We start from the raw sequence: 15,207 nt of genomic DNA on the forward strand, positions 1-15,207 counted from the left end.
GAGGTGAGGATGTCCTGGACTGGAGAGGAGAGGACTCACCCAGCCGGTTCTTGGGGGTTTCATAAATACGAAGGCAGACATTGGCGACACCCAGTTCCCGGCCAGAGGCCATCTGCTCCTGACACTCAAACACAGACCTGGCAATCTCTGCAGGTGTGATGCGGATGTTCGTCCACACCCTGAGCACAGGTCTAGTCCTGTGGATAGAACGCTGAGCTGAGGACAGGCTCTTAGTCCCGGGAGGACAACATGGGATGGGGAGTGGGGAAGCTGGTGTCCCACGTGGACTTAGGACCACCTGGGGAGCGTCTCACCTGAGCAGCAGCACGTGCCCCTGGGCCCCCACGGCCAGGTCCACCAGTCCGTCCAGGGTGAGATCCTGACCCCCGCTCAGCGACTGCCCAAAATACTGAAGCCTGGGGGAGAGCTGGGAGCCTGTGATCCGCTGGCCAGAGAGGGAAAGGCAAGCCGGGTTGAGAGGTGAGGGAAACAAGTTGGAAATCAGCAACAAGAGGAATAAGGAGGTAGGAATGTGGGAGACAGAAAGAAGAGGTAAGTAGTGAAAAGATGTTGCCAAGAAGTGCCTAAAAAGAGGAGGTGGGGATGGGGAAATGACGACTAGAGAAAAGGAAAGAGTCCTGAGACATAAATGAAGAAGTAGAGATTGAAAGACTGGCCTGGTGACCTGCTTCATTCGTTACTTATCTAGTTAGTCTCAGGTCCCAATTCTGGCTCCTCCACTTATGAGCCATAAGGCCTTGGGCCAGGATTCAATCTTTCTGTGCCTCAGTTTCCTCATCTTTCACGTGGGGATAATAATACCTCAGAGTTCAGCCGTGAGTAGTAAATGAATTAATTCATATAGTTCCTAGAACAGCACTTAGAATATGGTCACTAGTCAATTACTTATGATGATGAGTATTAAGGCCGGAAGGGACCTCGGAGCTCATCCAGGCCCACCTCACAGACAGTGCCAAGACCACACAGCCTTTAAGAGGCTGACTCCAGACCTGAAATCAGATCCTCTGACCTCATGCCCAAGGCCCCTTTTTGCTCCCCATGGCCATCCTGTCTCTTCAGAGGACTAGGAGGGGCCAAGTTGGAGTGGTAGCGCCCATGCACAGATTCTACACGCCCCTTGAGGTCCCTGCTCTTTTATTTCCATCGCTCCTATAATGAGGAGCAATTCCTTGCAGAATGTGCCCTTTAAAACTCTGGGTGCTACTGGGACTGGCAGACATTAAGAGTAGTAATAATAAAATGAAAGAGAAATTTACCAATTACTAAGAGAGTCTAGAAACGAAGGGCCGGCCCAGTGGAGCAGCAGTTAAGTGTGTGTGCTCCCCTGTGGCGGCCCGGGGTTCGCAGGTTCGGATCCCGCGTGCACACTGACGCACCACTGGTCAAGCCACGATGTGGAAGCGTCCCATATAAAGTAGAGGAAGATGGGCACGGATGTTAGCCCAGGGCCAGCCTTCCTCAGTGAAAAAAAAAAAAGAGGAACATTGGCATCGGATGTTAGCTCAGGGCTGATCTTCCTCACAAAAAAAAAGAAAGGAAGAAGGGGGTAGAAATAGTACAAACACAGTCAAGTGGCCTCACGCTCTGGGAAATTGATCTCACAGCCATATCCTCACATTGGTGTATGGGCCCATGGGGAACAAGGCAAGTCCTTCCCAGTCAAGTATGTGGTGGGATATGTCATGGAGGGAAGAAGGAAAATCATGGCGGGCCAGCGAATCTGGAAAGGTCTCCTCTTGGAGTCAGGCTTTGTGGGTATAACTCAAGTGATATTTGCAATTGGGGGTCTACGGAAATATGCCTCTAAGCTGCTGCAGCCAGGGGAAGATCAATAAGTTGGTGTGGACTGAATGTAGTTTCATGACAACAGGTGGCCTCTTGTTATTCTCAGAAAAGCCATTCACTCTCTTCCTAAAGTTCCAAGTTCTTTAGAACCCTTGCAGTTGTTCAACTGTATTAACAATAATGGATTTAATGATATAACACATATTATGTGCTAGGCACACGTGTATGTATGTGCTATATATGTACTCACTTCATCCTCACAGCAGCAGCCCAATGAGGTTGACTCTACGATTATCACCATTTTACAGATGAGGAAACTGAGCACAGAGAGGTAAGTAATGACCACGATCATGTAGCTGCAAAGTGACAAAACTGCACAGATTGTCTTTGACATTTTTTTCCAACAACTTTTTGAGACATAATTCACATACTGTATAATTTACCCTTTTAATGTACACAAGTCAGTAGTTTTTAGGATGTTCACAGAGTCATGCAACCACCACCAAATCAATTTTAGAACATTCTCATCACCCCAAAAAGAAACCCCATACCCGTCAGCAGTCACCCCCTTGTCCCTCACTTCCCCCTACTCCCAGCCCCCAGCAACTACTAATCTACTTTTTGTCCCTATGGATTTACTTATTCACATAAATGGAATCATACAATATGTGGTCTGTTGTGACTGGCTTCTTCCACTGAGCATAATGTTTTCAAGGTTTATCCATGTTGTAACATGTCTCAGTACTTCATTCCTTTTATGGCTGGGTAAAATTCCATTGTGTGGGTATACCACACTTTATTTATCTATTCATCAGTTGATGAGCGTTTGAGTTGTTTCCACTTTTTGGTTATTATGAATAATGCTGCTATGCACATTCATGTATAACTTTTGATGTAGAATATGTTTTCAATTCTCTTGGGTGTAATTGCTGGGTCACACGGTAACTCTCTGTTTAACTTTTTGAGGCAATGCCAAATTGTTTTCCAAAGTAGCTGCACCATCGTACTTTCCCACCGGTAGTGTATGAGGGTACCAAATTCTCCACATCCTCATCAACACTTGTTAGTATGTGTCTTTATGATTCTAGCCATCCTAGTGAGCATGAAGTGGTGTCTCATCGTGGTTTTGATTTGCAGATGACTGACAACTTATGTTGTTGAACATCTTTTCATGTGCATATTGGTCCATTGTATATTATCTTTGGAGAAATGTCTATTCAGATCCTTTGCCTGTCTTTCAATGGGGGCTTCTTTGACTTTTGCCAAGGGTCTCTGCCACATTAGTTGAAGGGCTCCTGCCTATTTGGGCATTTGGCAGGATAACTGACGGCAGGAGAGAAGAAAGTCATATAACATCTGAGGATGAAGGAGTGAGTGGACAGGCAGACTGAGCAGCCGGACCTAAACTGATTGGCAACAGGGAGCCACCAAGAGACCGAGTACTGGGTTAGCAGTCAGGAGATTGGAACCTCCCTAATTACCATTCCTGATCCACTATAAACCCTAGACAAGTCAAGTCACTTATGTCTTCCGCGCCCTAGATTTCACCTGTAAGATGGGTTTGCTAACGTCTGGCCTATGTACCTTGTAAAGCTGCTGCAGGATTAAAAGGTCTGGGTGGAGAACCCACTTAAGTATCAAGTCCCCACACAAAGCAAGGAACCTACCAGTCAATGTTTTCATTTCTCAAATTCCGCAGATTTTGCTTGCTGCCTACAAGGTGCTCAGTGCTGGCAAAGGAGGTAAGATGAGCTAAAGGAGAATTTCCCAGGTGCAGTGTAGAAGATGGGGAGAAGCAAAAGGAGGTTGTTGTAGGGACAGGATCTGTGACCAGGCCTCACCTGGCTGTGGGAGGGGCTGATGCCCGGTCCTGAGATTCCGTGAAATAGATAGACAGCACCCTGGTTCTCCTGCTCTCCTGGGGCCCCAATGGCCACATCCGTCAGCTTGTCCCCATTCGCATCCCCCAGCACCGTCAGGGCTGCCCCAAAGCGGCCCCAGGGGTGGCCCTGCTCCCCACGGAGAACAGCTTCACACTGCCACTTAGCCCTCTGCAGAACAAAACCAGTGTCAGGACCCAACCCAAGCAACCCCTTCACCCCACACCCAGGCCCCACCCAGCCCAGGTCTCACCAGCCACTCACCCCCCGGGGCAAAGAGCACACAGACACCTGGCCCCCCTGGGTTGGCTCGTAGTAATGGGGAGCCCCAATGAGGACCAGGTCGGAGCTGCCATCTCTGTCCACATCCACAGAGCACAGGGAGGCCCCGAAGTAGGAGCCGATCTGCAGGGCAGAGCCTGAAGTCATCCTGCCTGCCCCTGCCAGAGGAACCCCTTCTGGGCCAGGACCCACCTCTACCCAGCCACCAGGACCTCCCCTCACGGGCCCCAAACCCCCCGCATCTCCTCCCTCTCTGTCCCTGGAGACCCTGCCACCATCATGTTCCACTCAGCTTCCTCCACACCAACCTGGGTGCCTGTGACGTTAGCCTTCAGCATCCATTGCCTGGACACCTGGGTGAAGATGCCAACCATCCCGGTGTGCTGATGGCGGGGGGCCCCCAGGACAAGGATCTGCACCCCCTTCCAAAGGGCCAGCTCGGTGGAGTAACCTGAGGGGGCCAGGCCTCAGCACAAAGGCTTTCCCTCTTGCCCCCTCCCCTGGGCTCCTGTCCCCCCAGGCAGCTCATCCCCCACCTGTCCCCCAACCACAGCCTTTTCTCACCCAGGTAAGAGTCTCTCATGTCCACATTCTTCTGAGACACGTAGATGAAGGTGGGGCTCATATTTGGGGGGTATAGGAAGGCACCTCCAGACCAGCCAAAGCTCCCCACAGCCCCCAGAACGGGCCCATCCTGGGAGGAAAGGATTCCAGGGCTGAGCAGGCCAGAGTGAGACGACAGCCTACTCCAGAACAATGCCTGCGCTGACCCCACTCACTCATGATGCCCACCCTTGCCTTCCCTCCTCCCTTCTCTCCCTCATTCTACATCAGTGGCCTGAAAAGTGCCCCACTCACAGGCGTGAACACAGCACTGAAGCCCTCCTGGGCCATCTCCAATTCGAAGGAACTACTGCTTAGGGTCTGTGTACCTAGGTGAAGGCATGACACTTAGATTCCAGGGGGAAAGACAGGCTTTGCCAGGTCCAAGAAGTACACCTCAGCTGTAAGAGGATCTAATGTTGGAGACTAATACTGAAAGGGAAGGGTTAGCGCCCATGACATGGGTGTCTGGGTTCAAGAAGGAAAAGCGTTTATGGGTGAAGGTTTCTGAAGTGAGTAGTTTCATCTCGGACTTACCTTCAACGGCAAAGATCTTCTCTTTCAATTGGTTTTGAACGTCTCTCAAAGCATCAAAGTTCTCCACGGTAAATATATGTTCACGGGAGGGCTTCGACGCAATGTCATTTAATTCTTTCCAGGATTGTAGCCCTTGAAAAGCCGATCCCACCTGTCCCCAACAAAGACCAACTCCATGAAAATTATCAGAAATCTAATATGCCTACCGTGTGCTGGGTGCTGATATCCTCCAATAACCCAGCAAGGTCAATATTATTACACCCGATGTACAGGTGAGAAAAATGCGGTTCAGACAGCATCAAGGAGTTTAGGGAAAAGGATCATGGGTCCCCCAGGCTGGAATAGAGTTTTCCCCCTGGAGGTAATAGAAGCTGAGAGAGCTGGGGTTTCTGTCCTTGAGGGGGAAGTTGCCTTAAGAGGAAGAAAGGGGAGGAAGTGGTTGGAGGGCATCCCACATCCTACCCCGACTGCGTAGCGGATGATGCCCGCCGCCTCAGCCATGGGGATGACAGCCTCATAACCCAGGGGGTCGCCTTGTTTCTGCCCATCGGTGATGACGATGAGGACCTTGGAGGCATCCTTTCGGGCCCCACTTTGGGCACTGAACAGTTTGTTTCTGTCAGGAAAGACGAGAGTCCTGAGGCCTGTGAACAGAACTACTGCTAGTCCCTGTGCCTGTGCGAGAACAAGGAGATGCCACTTCCTCTGGGAAGCCCCAGTCCCATCCGGAGGGCCCCAGCTTGGCCAGGAGACCACAGCCGAATTTTGGTCCCCATCTGTCCCTTTCTCATGGAGCTAGATGAGGCCCAAAGGAAGACGAGATGCTTTGGGGAAGGATGTGGGAGAAGTCAGGACTCACGTGACCTCTCGGATGGCTGAGGCTGTGTGAGTGAGCCCTCCCTGCTGCTGTACAGATTTCAACAGGCCTAGTGGGTCTGAGCTGTGCATGAAGAGTTTGAAGGTGAAGTGCACCCAGAATTTGCTGGCGAACTGCATCAGGGAGAACTGGAAAAAAAACGTGGGGCTGGGAGCCAAGGCCACCCCACCAGAACCCCTGGGGCTCCTCCCACCAGCCTCCCCCAGCAGGCCCTGCATGCTCGCCTTCCCTCCCCCGAGGGCGCACCTGGGTGCTGGGTCTCTGGAACTGGCTCATGATAGCTCTCACGAAGTTCAGCATCTTGGTAAAATCTCTGGAGTTGATGCTGCCTGAGCCGTCAATCAGGAACACAATGTCGTGATCCTGCTTCGGGCACTCTGGGGAAGGAGGTGGCACCATCGGGAAGGACAGAGTCAGAGCCCAGGACCTCAGCCTCCTAGACTCAAAACTAACCCCCTCACCCCCACAGTGGCTTCCCTAACCCCGACCTAGAACAGGGCCCTTCCATCTCCTAAAATCTCTAAAGAGGCTACATCTGTGATTCAGCTGCTCAAACCTGCACAGCCAGCCTGGTTGATAAAAAAAGTGCAAGTTCCTCCAATCCAGATGGTAAGAAGCTGAGGGGCCCTCCTTCTACCTTGGCTGTCCATGCCCCTCCCCCTCGGCCCTACCCCACCTCTTCCCCCAACATCCTCACGATCCAGCATGAAAGGACCCTGCTCTTGCCCCTGGCCAGGGTCTGTCTTCATTGGTGAGTGCCAAACTGTACTTTTTTTTTTTTTTTTTTGCTGAGGAAGATTGGCCCTCAGCTAACATCCATTGCCAATCTTCCTCTTTTTGCTTGAGGAAGCTTCACCCTGAGCTAACATCCATGCCAATCTTCCTCTATTTCATACATGGGTCACTGCCGCAGCACAGCTGCCAACGAGTGGTGTAAGCCCACGCCCAGGAATCGAACCTGAGCCACCGAAGCAGAGTGCACCAAACTTAACCACTAGGCCAGGGGGCCGGCCCATTGTTAAATATTTTTAAGTCACCCATGTTGACAGCCACACACTGGCCCTATTCTGTTTTCAGCATAAATACGGGCCCCTACTCCCCTTCTGGATAAGTGTAGAATCTGTCCTCAGAAGAGGAAGCTCTCCCAGCTCCCAGAGAGGAGACCCCATTCCATTCCTAGCTCCCAGCTTCCCCTTTCTGCCCCAAAGGCCTCCCACCAGGTAGAGTGGTGTCCTGGGTGTTCTGACGGGAGCCCAGGCGCCTGGGGGTGAAGTCTAGAGCCCCATTCAGTGGCCGGATGTCCATCTCGCCAAGGGCCTGAGTGTGAATGTGAAACCAGGGAGGGGCCTTGGTCTGCTGTGGGCTGGATCTGAAAAGCTCACATTCCACCTCATCTCCCATCCCCACCAGCACAAGGGAAGCCAGATCCTATGTCTCAACCTCCACACACACACACACACACACACACACACACATACGTGTGCGTGCACACATGTGCACGTACACATGCATGTGCACACGCTTGTGTGCTTACACGCGCACACACATCCCTGCATCTACACACATGCACATGCACGCACACACTGTTTAGTGTCTGCACCGTCATCATCCTTTCCCAGGCTGCTGCACAAACCAATTGGTTACACCCCAGGGTGCACTGGGTGGAAATAAATTCCCTTCTCTCTAAAAATAATAGCAGCTGGCATTAATTGAGCCCTCACCACATGCCAGGCACTGTCCTAAACCCTGGCCATGGATCATCTCATGTTATTCTCAGCGCTGAGTGTGTTATTATCCCCATCTGACAGACGAAGAAACTGAGGCTCAGAGAGGCTAAGGTCATAGAAAAGGCCTGCAGTGGGATGGTGATGGGGCAGTGGGGAAGCAGGCGGTGACTCCCAGCCCGTGTTTAGAGCCACTACACCATCCAGTAAATATTTTTTTCCGTGTCTTGCTTTTTTTATCCACTCTGGCAAGAGTGCCTCTGGCCCCATTGCACCCCTAGTCAGCCATGCGTGGGCTCCTCAAAGGACCAGATGGCCCCGAACACTCACCCTGCAGGGCAGCCGGGAGCCTCTGGGCCTGCCAGGATGGGGAGGCCATCAGGAAGCAGAACCCAGTCAAGTACACGTTCTCCCTGCATGCATGGTGCACGGTAGGGCCACAGGCCTGGGGACAGAGGGGGCTGGTGGGAGGGGCTTCCCTGCTTCTGTCCCACCCTCCAACCCCAGCACCTCCACCCTAGACAAGACCCCAGCCCCAGCAGCCCCAGGTCCCCACTCCTCCCCTCAGGATGCTCTCGTGACTCAGGGCAACTCACCAGCAGCTGAGAGGGGTTGGTGGCAGCCGCCAGGGACAGGCCCAGAGACATGTTCACAGCCTCTGGGGGGACTAAGGAGACAGATATTTGCACGGTCACCCTCAGGACAGAGGAAGCTGTGTAAGATCTGGGCAGGGGGCACCTCAACCCTGGGAGACAAGGAGATCTAACAGGTCAAGAGGACTTTCAGGTCTTGGTGAAGCTGCGGGGGGGCAGGGGTATGTTGGGCAAGGAGGCCTTGAGGGGGTCAGGAAGCCTGTCTGAGGGTAAGGGTCTGCAGACAGAGCTGAAGCTGGGAAGTGGGTCTCCTATGCTCCGCTCAGGCCCCCAGATCATGGGAGCCAGGACCTGGGTCCCGGGGAGGGGCAGCGACTCACCCTGCAGGCGGATGGCCTCACACCTGCCCGTGCTGTAGTCACACTGGTAGAGGCCGCCTGTTTGGTTGGCAGCCTTTATCTCCTGGGGGGCTCCAACCACCACCCTGGGGGGAAAGAACACTACAGTTAAGAGTGTGGACACTGGAGTCAGACTTCACCTCTCTGAGCCTCCATTTCCTCATCTGTGGACTGGAGATTAACAACAATTTAAGCTCCAGTGGGACGGATTTTTGTCTGTTTTATTCTCTAGTGTATGCCTGGCTCCTGAGACATACAGAAGATGCTCAACAAATATCTGTTGAATGATTGATTACTACCTCATAAGGTTGTTGTGAGGACTAAATCATGGCCCACTAAAGGGTGCTTGGCACAGCGCCTGGCGCTTAGTAAGTGCTCAATAAACATTAGCTGTGATTGTTGAGATGGCAAGGCAGCGCCTGCTTTCAGTCCAGCTCTTCATGACCTTGGGGGAATTGCCCTACCAGACAGAGAAGAAAGTTTGTGAATATATGGAAGGGCATGGGGAGGAACAGGACTCTGTGCAGCGAGAGGCGTTGAGAGCCAGATGCCAGTCACCACCCGGGCCTCACCGAGAGTCGGCGTACTGGACCACGCTGTGTCCAAAGCCAGCACTATCCATGTGGAAGGTTGTTGGCTGGTCCGTGTCCAAGTTGAAGCAGAGAGAGGAAGCCAAGGCTGGGGAGAAGAGTGAGAAGAGAAGCTTTGGAGACGGGTCTTCCTCCTGCTCTATCTCCCTGGCCCCCAGCCCCCTGCTCTCCTCTCCAGGCCCAGTGTCCCAGCCTCTCCTGGTCTTCTGGACTCCCAGGCTCAGACCTCCCTCGGCCTTGCTTCTCCCCTTCAGATAGTCCAGAGACAGCACTTCACCCTGGCTTGCTGGCAAGTTTCAATTCTCCATTTCCACAGAGCAGTACACAAGCTCTGAAGATGCTCCTTCCCCACCCCCACCCCTGGGGTTCCTAGGAGGGAGAGTCCAGGAAAACTTGGGGCCAAAGGGACCCTGTGGACAGAACACAAGGTTGACTTGTTTTGCCTGCTTGAGAAATCTCTGGGTTGTCCAGGCAACCGGCATCTCTTCCAGCATCTCTTGAACTTCCGCCAAATTGGTTCATCAGTATTCTCTCCCTCCACAAACTAAAGACCCCAAACCCTATGTAACTCCAGATCCCTCCCCTAACGTCTTAGTCTAAAACATGTGCATTCTCAGCTCTCTCCATTACCTGGACCCCAATCCCCTTTTCCTCTTTCATCAGATTCCCCAGCTTACCCATCAGCAGAAGGAGAGATGTCCTGGTCCTGGTCATAACTGGAAGGTCAGACAAGTTCTTCTGAGCTCCTAGCCACTGGAGGCACAGCCGGACCAAGGTGCCAAAGGAGGAAGCGAGCAGAGAGGTGGTCAGGAGGCTGGAGGCAGGGAGGGAAGTTGTCAGCATGACTCAGAAGTAGAGGGTGGAGAATACAACTAACTAAAATAAGCAAAGAAAGGGGCCGAGGCAGCCCATGCACTTCAGGTCTAAGAGTCTTTCTAACCACAGATGACTTGGCTTGCTTCTCTTGCCTCACCAGTCTAGGCTTGTGTGGATGCAAATCCCCTGCCCTGTTCCACCTCTCCCAGGATCCTTTGACCTTGAAACTTCAGTTAGCCTGGGCAGAAGAAAGAGGCAGATGCCAGGGTGGGGTCAGGGCCCTAATGGAGACCTTGGTGGGAACCCTCCACTTCTGACCTGGAAACCTCTGGGCCAGGGAGTCAAGCATCTGGCTCCTAGGAGGAGTACAGAATGGATGTTCACTCATTTATTCAACAAGCCTAACTTGATGCTGATTATGCACAACTTCTGTTAGCAGAGGGAGAAAACACAAACCACAAGGCCCCAGCCCTGGGGTCAGAGGAGAACGCGAATGTGTAAACAGCAAGTCTCACTATGAGGGGAAGCCCATTGACCACAAGGTGCCTTACCCAGGGTAGGAAGGTGTGGATTTCCAGGAAGGCTTCTTGGAGGAGGTGGCACTTGAGCTGAGTCTTGAAGACAACTGACTATAGGGGAATGTGTTTCAGAAGAGGTAGCCAAATGTGGAAGAAGCACAAGACAGGAGGGCCACTGGGAAGATCAGTGATAGAAACCAGAGAGTGGGAGGTGGGAAGCGGCAAGAGATGAGGTCAGGGCAGTGGGGCAGGAGAGAAGGGGAAGCAGTCCCCCTGCCCAGAAAGCCACCTTCAGGCATATTGACTATATGCTGAGGGTAGAGGGAAGCACTGAAGTGAACTGGAAAGACAGACCTTCAAATTTATGTTTTAGAAGGCTAGAAAGAGGGGCTGTATGGGGCATGCTTTCTTTGGAAACTAGCTGGAGACAGATCAGTCAGGAGGCAGATGGTGGGGGCCTGTGGAATGAGCTAATGGCCATGGGAATAGACCGGAGGCAGACTGGTCCCTGAGGAGAGGACAGTGGTGATGGTCCTGAGCTAGAGAGTACTGGAGGAAGGGAGGAGAGGTGCGTTAGGCCAATTTTAGTTTTAAGAAAACCAAAATATAGTGTTTAAGAGCTTGGCTCTTTCAACCTCTCTATGCCTCAGTTTCCTCATCTGCAAAATAAGGGTAATAATAAAAGTATCCACCTCCTATTGTTGCTGGGAAGGTTGAGTTAGTCAATGTGAAATGCTTAGAAGAGTGTGTAAGAGCTTTAATTATTGGCTCTTATCATTACCATGCTGTGATGATTATTGTGTTAGATAAGAGGGGCCTGAAGGGCTTCCAAGAGGAGATGTCCTGGAGGCAGTTGGGTATGTGGGGCAGATCTCAGGAGACAAGTCTGGGCTGGAGATGAGTTTTAGAACCTTCAGCAGAGGTGCTGGATGAGATCCTGGTAGGAGTGTGAAGAGGGAAGAGAAAAATGGAGCTGGAGTAGGTCCCAGGGAAATGCCAATGTTGGTAGCAGAGCAGAAGCCCATGAAGATTGAGAAGGGAGGGGTTCTCAAAGAGGGAGAAGGAAACCCAGGAGAGAGAAGGGCCTTGTGGAAGGCAGCCTAGAGAGCCTGGAGAGAGTGTAAACAATGTCACAGGCTGCCAGACATCAAATGAGGTAAGAAACGAAGAAGGCCTAGGATCTGGCAACAGAGGCTGGCAGTGACCCTAGCGTGGGCCATGCCAGGATAGTGGGGGAGGGGCTGGGGCTGAGGAATGTGGGCAGCAGTATCACCTGGAGGTAGGCAGCCCTGAAGAGACCTCAGACACAATATGGCTGGAGAAAGGCCCTGAAATTCTCCCGAGATGAAGAAAATTTGAGAGAGAGAAGAGAGGGTGGGGTGTTCAATTCCAAGAAGGAAATGATGACAAAAAATCCCAATAAGGAGAAAGAAGAAGTTGCTAGACTCTAAAGAAGATAAAAGATGAGCTGAAAGTGACTCAAGCCAGAAGAAGTCTAGGAAACTCAAGGCTAGTCTTACAGACAAGGCGAGTACCAGAGAGGGCCCCAGCCCTCAAAGGTGCCTTGAATCCCCTAGCCTTTCCATGGCTCCCTTTCCTCAGGCTTGGGTTCCACCCTCGGTGGGTGAGGGTGGACAAGGCAAGAATGCTGGATGAATAAGACTCCATCTCTTCTTTCAAGCTGCCTGACGCACTTCCATAATACTTCAGAGAAAAGCCAAGGTAAGACACCTCACCTTTGGCAAGGATAACTTAGATCATAAAAGTGTAGACCAAGATGTATCCTTAGTTCAACCCACTCATTTTACAGATGAGGGAAGTGAGGCTCCAGCCGGGGACCTTAGGGTGTCTAAAACTCACAGCCCCATGTCAATGAATCATGGCTGTGACATTTCCAGAAAAAGGATGGCAGCTGAAGGGGATGATATAAGCAAGGAAAGGGTGGACACCCAAGTTACCCATCTCCTCAGCCCAGTTGGCCATGAGTCAGTCACGTCCAGCTCTGTCCATCTGGCACCCCTAGTGCTCAGAGCCCAGGCTGAGCCTGTGGGAAGAGATCAACGGCAGAGGGAAGATCTGGGGAAATTTGGAGAGGAGCCAGCCTTTACCACTGCCAGCATTCCTGACTCAATAAGTTTCTGCTCTGTCCCTGAGCTTAGAGGTACTGACTGAAGAAGATTCTGGCAGGGTGGTGGGGCAGAAGGAACTGCATCTGATCTGCCACACATTGGAGGTGGGGGAAGAGGGTGGAGAAACCAGGACAGAAGGTGCTTTAATTCAGGTCTGATTTGCCTGAGCTAAGTGGAAGTAAATAATTTGGGGTCTGTCTCCTGGGTTGCTTCTTTTCCACGAGAAGAAGAGAACAGAAATCTGGTGGGCAGAAACTCTCAGATTTCTCAGTCCATTTCCACACCCCCCGCCCCCGCCCACCCATGGGGCCTGAATAAACTTCCCCTAAAGTTTCTGCCCTTCCTCTTGCTACATGCAATCTGTCTCACTTCTCTGTCTTTGAAGGACAATTCCCTACTCCACCCTCAAAATTTCTCAAAACATAATGTATTTTAATTCTACACACATGCAGAGGTACTCAGGCAGAGGCTCCCCTCCAAAAGCATCTGGTTCTCCCTGCACACCTGGATCCCTGGGCATGGACTTCTGGTGTGATGGATCATTTGGGAATCCTGGAGGGTTTTAGCCAATGGTTGAGAAGCTTGGGACATGGAAATGTTGACTTAGAAAGTAAATTGGGAGCCCGGCCCAGTGGCGCAAGTGGCTAAGTGTGCGCACTCCGCTGCGGCAGCCCGGGGCTTGCCGGTTCAGATCCTGGGCGCACACCGATGCACCGCTTGGCAAGCCATGCTGTGACGGCGCCCCATATAAAGTGGAGGAAGATGGGCACGGATGTTAGCCCAGGGCCAGTCTTCCTCAGCAAAAAAAAAAGAGGAGGATTGACAGATGTTAGCACAGGGTGATGTTCCTTACAAAAAAAAAAAAAAAAACAGAAAGTAAATTGGCCAGTTGTTTTACCTGCAAAAGAAGTTTATGTGGGAATAGCCATGAGAATTGCAATTCACGATAAGCAGGGTATGGTTGACCATAGGCAAATCCAAAGAAACAAAGGAAGGGGCTTGCTTTTATAGAGGAAAAGGGGGAGTAAGGAGGGGCTGTAATAAACAAAGAGCCTTTGGAGGAAACTGGGAGCCCAAATGTTAAGATTTCTCATTGGTTGGATTGCTACAGTCTCTCATTGGCTGGGCTGTTGCCAGGTGGGAAGAGAAATCTTCCTTCCTTCTGCTGTATAGTAAAGTAGTAAACACCTGCCTGTCGGAGATGCAAGCTTCCATCTTTTCCTCCTTGGAATAATTGAGGACGTATGACAAGGTGTGAAAGCTCCCCCTACAGACCTTCCATTGGTCGAGCTTTCATTTATTAATTCACAGAAAGGAGAAGCAAGCACAGGGTAACAACCTCTTGATGACAGAACAAAGGAACTGTGGCAATACTAACATTGATATCACTGTGCACTTTGTGTCTATTAGCTCAATGAATCCTCACAACAGCCCTATGAGGAGGGGGCTGCTGTTATCTGCATTTTACAGATGCAGAATTGAGACACAGAAAAGTTGAGTCATTTGCCTCAGGCTGCCCAGCTAGTACAAAGTGAGCACAAGTTTCAAGGCACTGGAGTCTTTTTTTTTTTTTTTTTTGGTGAGAAAGATTAGCCCTGAGCTAACATCCAATGCCAATCCTCCTCTTTTTGCTGAGGAAAATTGGCCCTGGGCTAACATCTGTGCCCATCTTCCTCTACTTTATATGGGACGCCGCCCCAGCATTGCTTGACAAGCGGCCCGCCCACAATCGGAATCTGTGAACCCTGGGCCACTGAAGTGGAGCTTGCGAACTCAACTGCTGCGCCACAGGGCCGGCCGCGGCACTGGAGTCTTAATCGCACTGCTAATGATCTTACTTCCTCCTCTCTACCCCACCTGCTGCCTGGGCAGCATTTGTTCATTCAACCATTCATCCCACATAGGAGCTGCTCACATGACCCAGGCTGTGGGCAGGCTGCTGGGAAAGCAAGACAAGCAAGAAAGGGTGTGAGTGCTCAAGGAGATCATACCCTACAAGGGAGACTATTCTGATGCATTCGAATCCGAAGTTTTACCAGACAGCACAGTGACCCAAGTGACCTGAGTCACCCAAGGGAGGAAGTGATTAGCTCTGCTTTGGTGAGTCTCAGAAGAAGATGGTTGGGGCAAAAACATGGAATGCCTTGATGTGCCAGGGACTGGGGTAGGGACTATAGACTTCTTCAATCTAGGGCCTATGTCCTTCTAACCCCCTTATACCCAGCACTCAGCACAACACCTGACACATAAGAAGCACCCAATCAATACTCGGTGAATGAAAGAAGCTAAAGAATGGCAGAGCTAATCCCAGGCACGAGCACGAGTCTTTTTGTACAGAAGATCCAATAGTTCCAATCTCAGTCACTGTTGCAGCTCAGTTATGGGCCTGGGAAAGAGCACTTGCTGCTGTTTGTTGCTGCAGTTGTTAAAAGCTGAGGGCAAGGGGAGAGTTAA

At 51.4% G+C, this 15,207-nt stretch overlaps 1 protein-coding gene across 3 annotated transcripts in view; it reads right to left on the reverse strand.

Moving 5' to 3' along the window:
• The window catches only part of LOC131422369 (integrin alpha-D-like), a 68,049-nt gene extending 57,950 nt beyond the window's left edge, over positions 1 to 10,099 (reverse strand). For all 3 annotated transcript variants that reach the window (XM_058569533.1, XM_058569537.1, XM_058569538.1), the window contains exons 1-16: positions 9,968 to 10,099; positions 9,273 to 9,378; positions 8,683 to 8,786; positions 8,306 to 8,376; positions 8,040 to 8,154; positions 6,232 to 6,362; positions 5,968 to 6,113; positions 5,571 to 5,724; positions 5,109 to 5,259; positions 4,827 to 4,900; positions 4,533 to 4,662; positions 4,277 to 4,419; positions 3,951 to 4,091; positions 3,648 to 3,857; positions 315 to 445; positions 40 to 197 (exon numbers count right to left, since the gene is read on the reverse strand). In XM_058569533.1, the coding sequence (XP_058425516.1) occupies positions 40 to 197; positions 315 to 445; positions 3,648 to 3,857; positions 3,951 to 4,091; positions 4,277 to 4,419; positions 4,533 to 4,662; positions 4,827 to 4,900; positions 5,109 to 5,259; positions 5,571 to 5,724; positions 5,968 to 6,113; positions 6,232 to 6,362; positions 8,040 to 8,154; positions 8,306 to 8,376; positions 8,683 to 8,786; positions 9,273 to 9,378; positions 9,968 to 10,004 (2,002 nt within the window). In that variant the 5' untranslated portion in view covers positions 10,005 to 10,099. The remainder of the gene's footprint in view (positions 1 to 39; positions 198 to 314; positions 446 to 3,647; positions 3,858 to 3,950; positions 4,092 to 4,276; positions 4,420 to 4,532; positions 4,663 to 4,826; positions 4,901 to 5,108; positions 5,260 to 5,570; positions 5,725 to 5,967; positions 6,114 to 6,231; positions 6,363 to 8,039; positions 8,155 to 8,305; positions 8,377 to 8,682; positions 8,787 to 9,272; positions 9,379 to 9,967) is intronic.
• Positions 10,100 to 15,207: the final 5,108 nt, after the last annotated feature.

The sequence above is a fragment of the Diceros bicornis genome, chromosome 26, assembly GCF_020826845.1.
Source record: "Diceros bicornis minor isolate mBicDic1 chromosome 26, mDicBic1.mat.cur, whole genome shotgun sequence".
NCBI classification, from domain to species: Eukaryota; Metazoa; Chordata; class Mammalia; order Perissodactyla; family Rhinocerotidae; genus Diceros; species Diceros bicornis.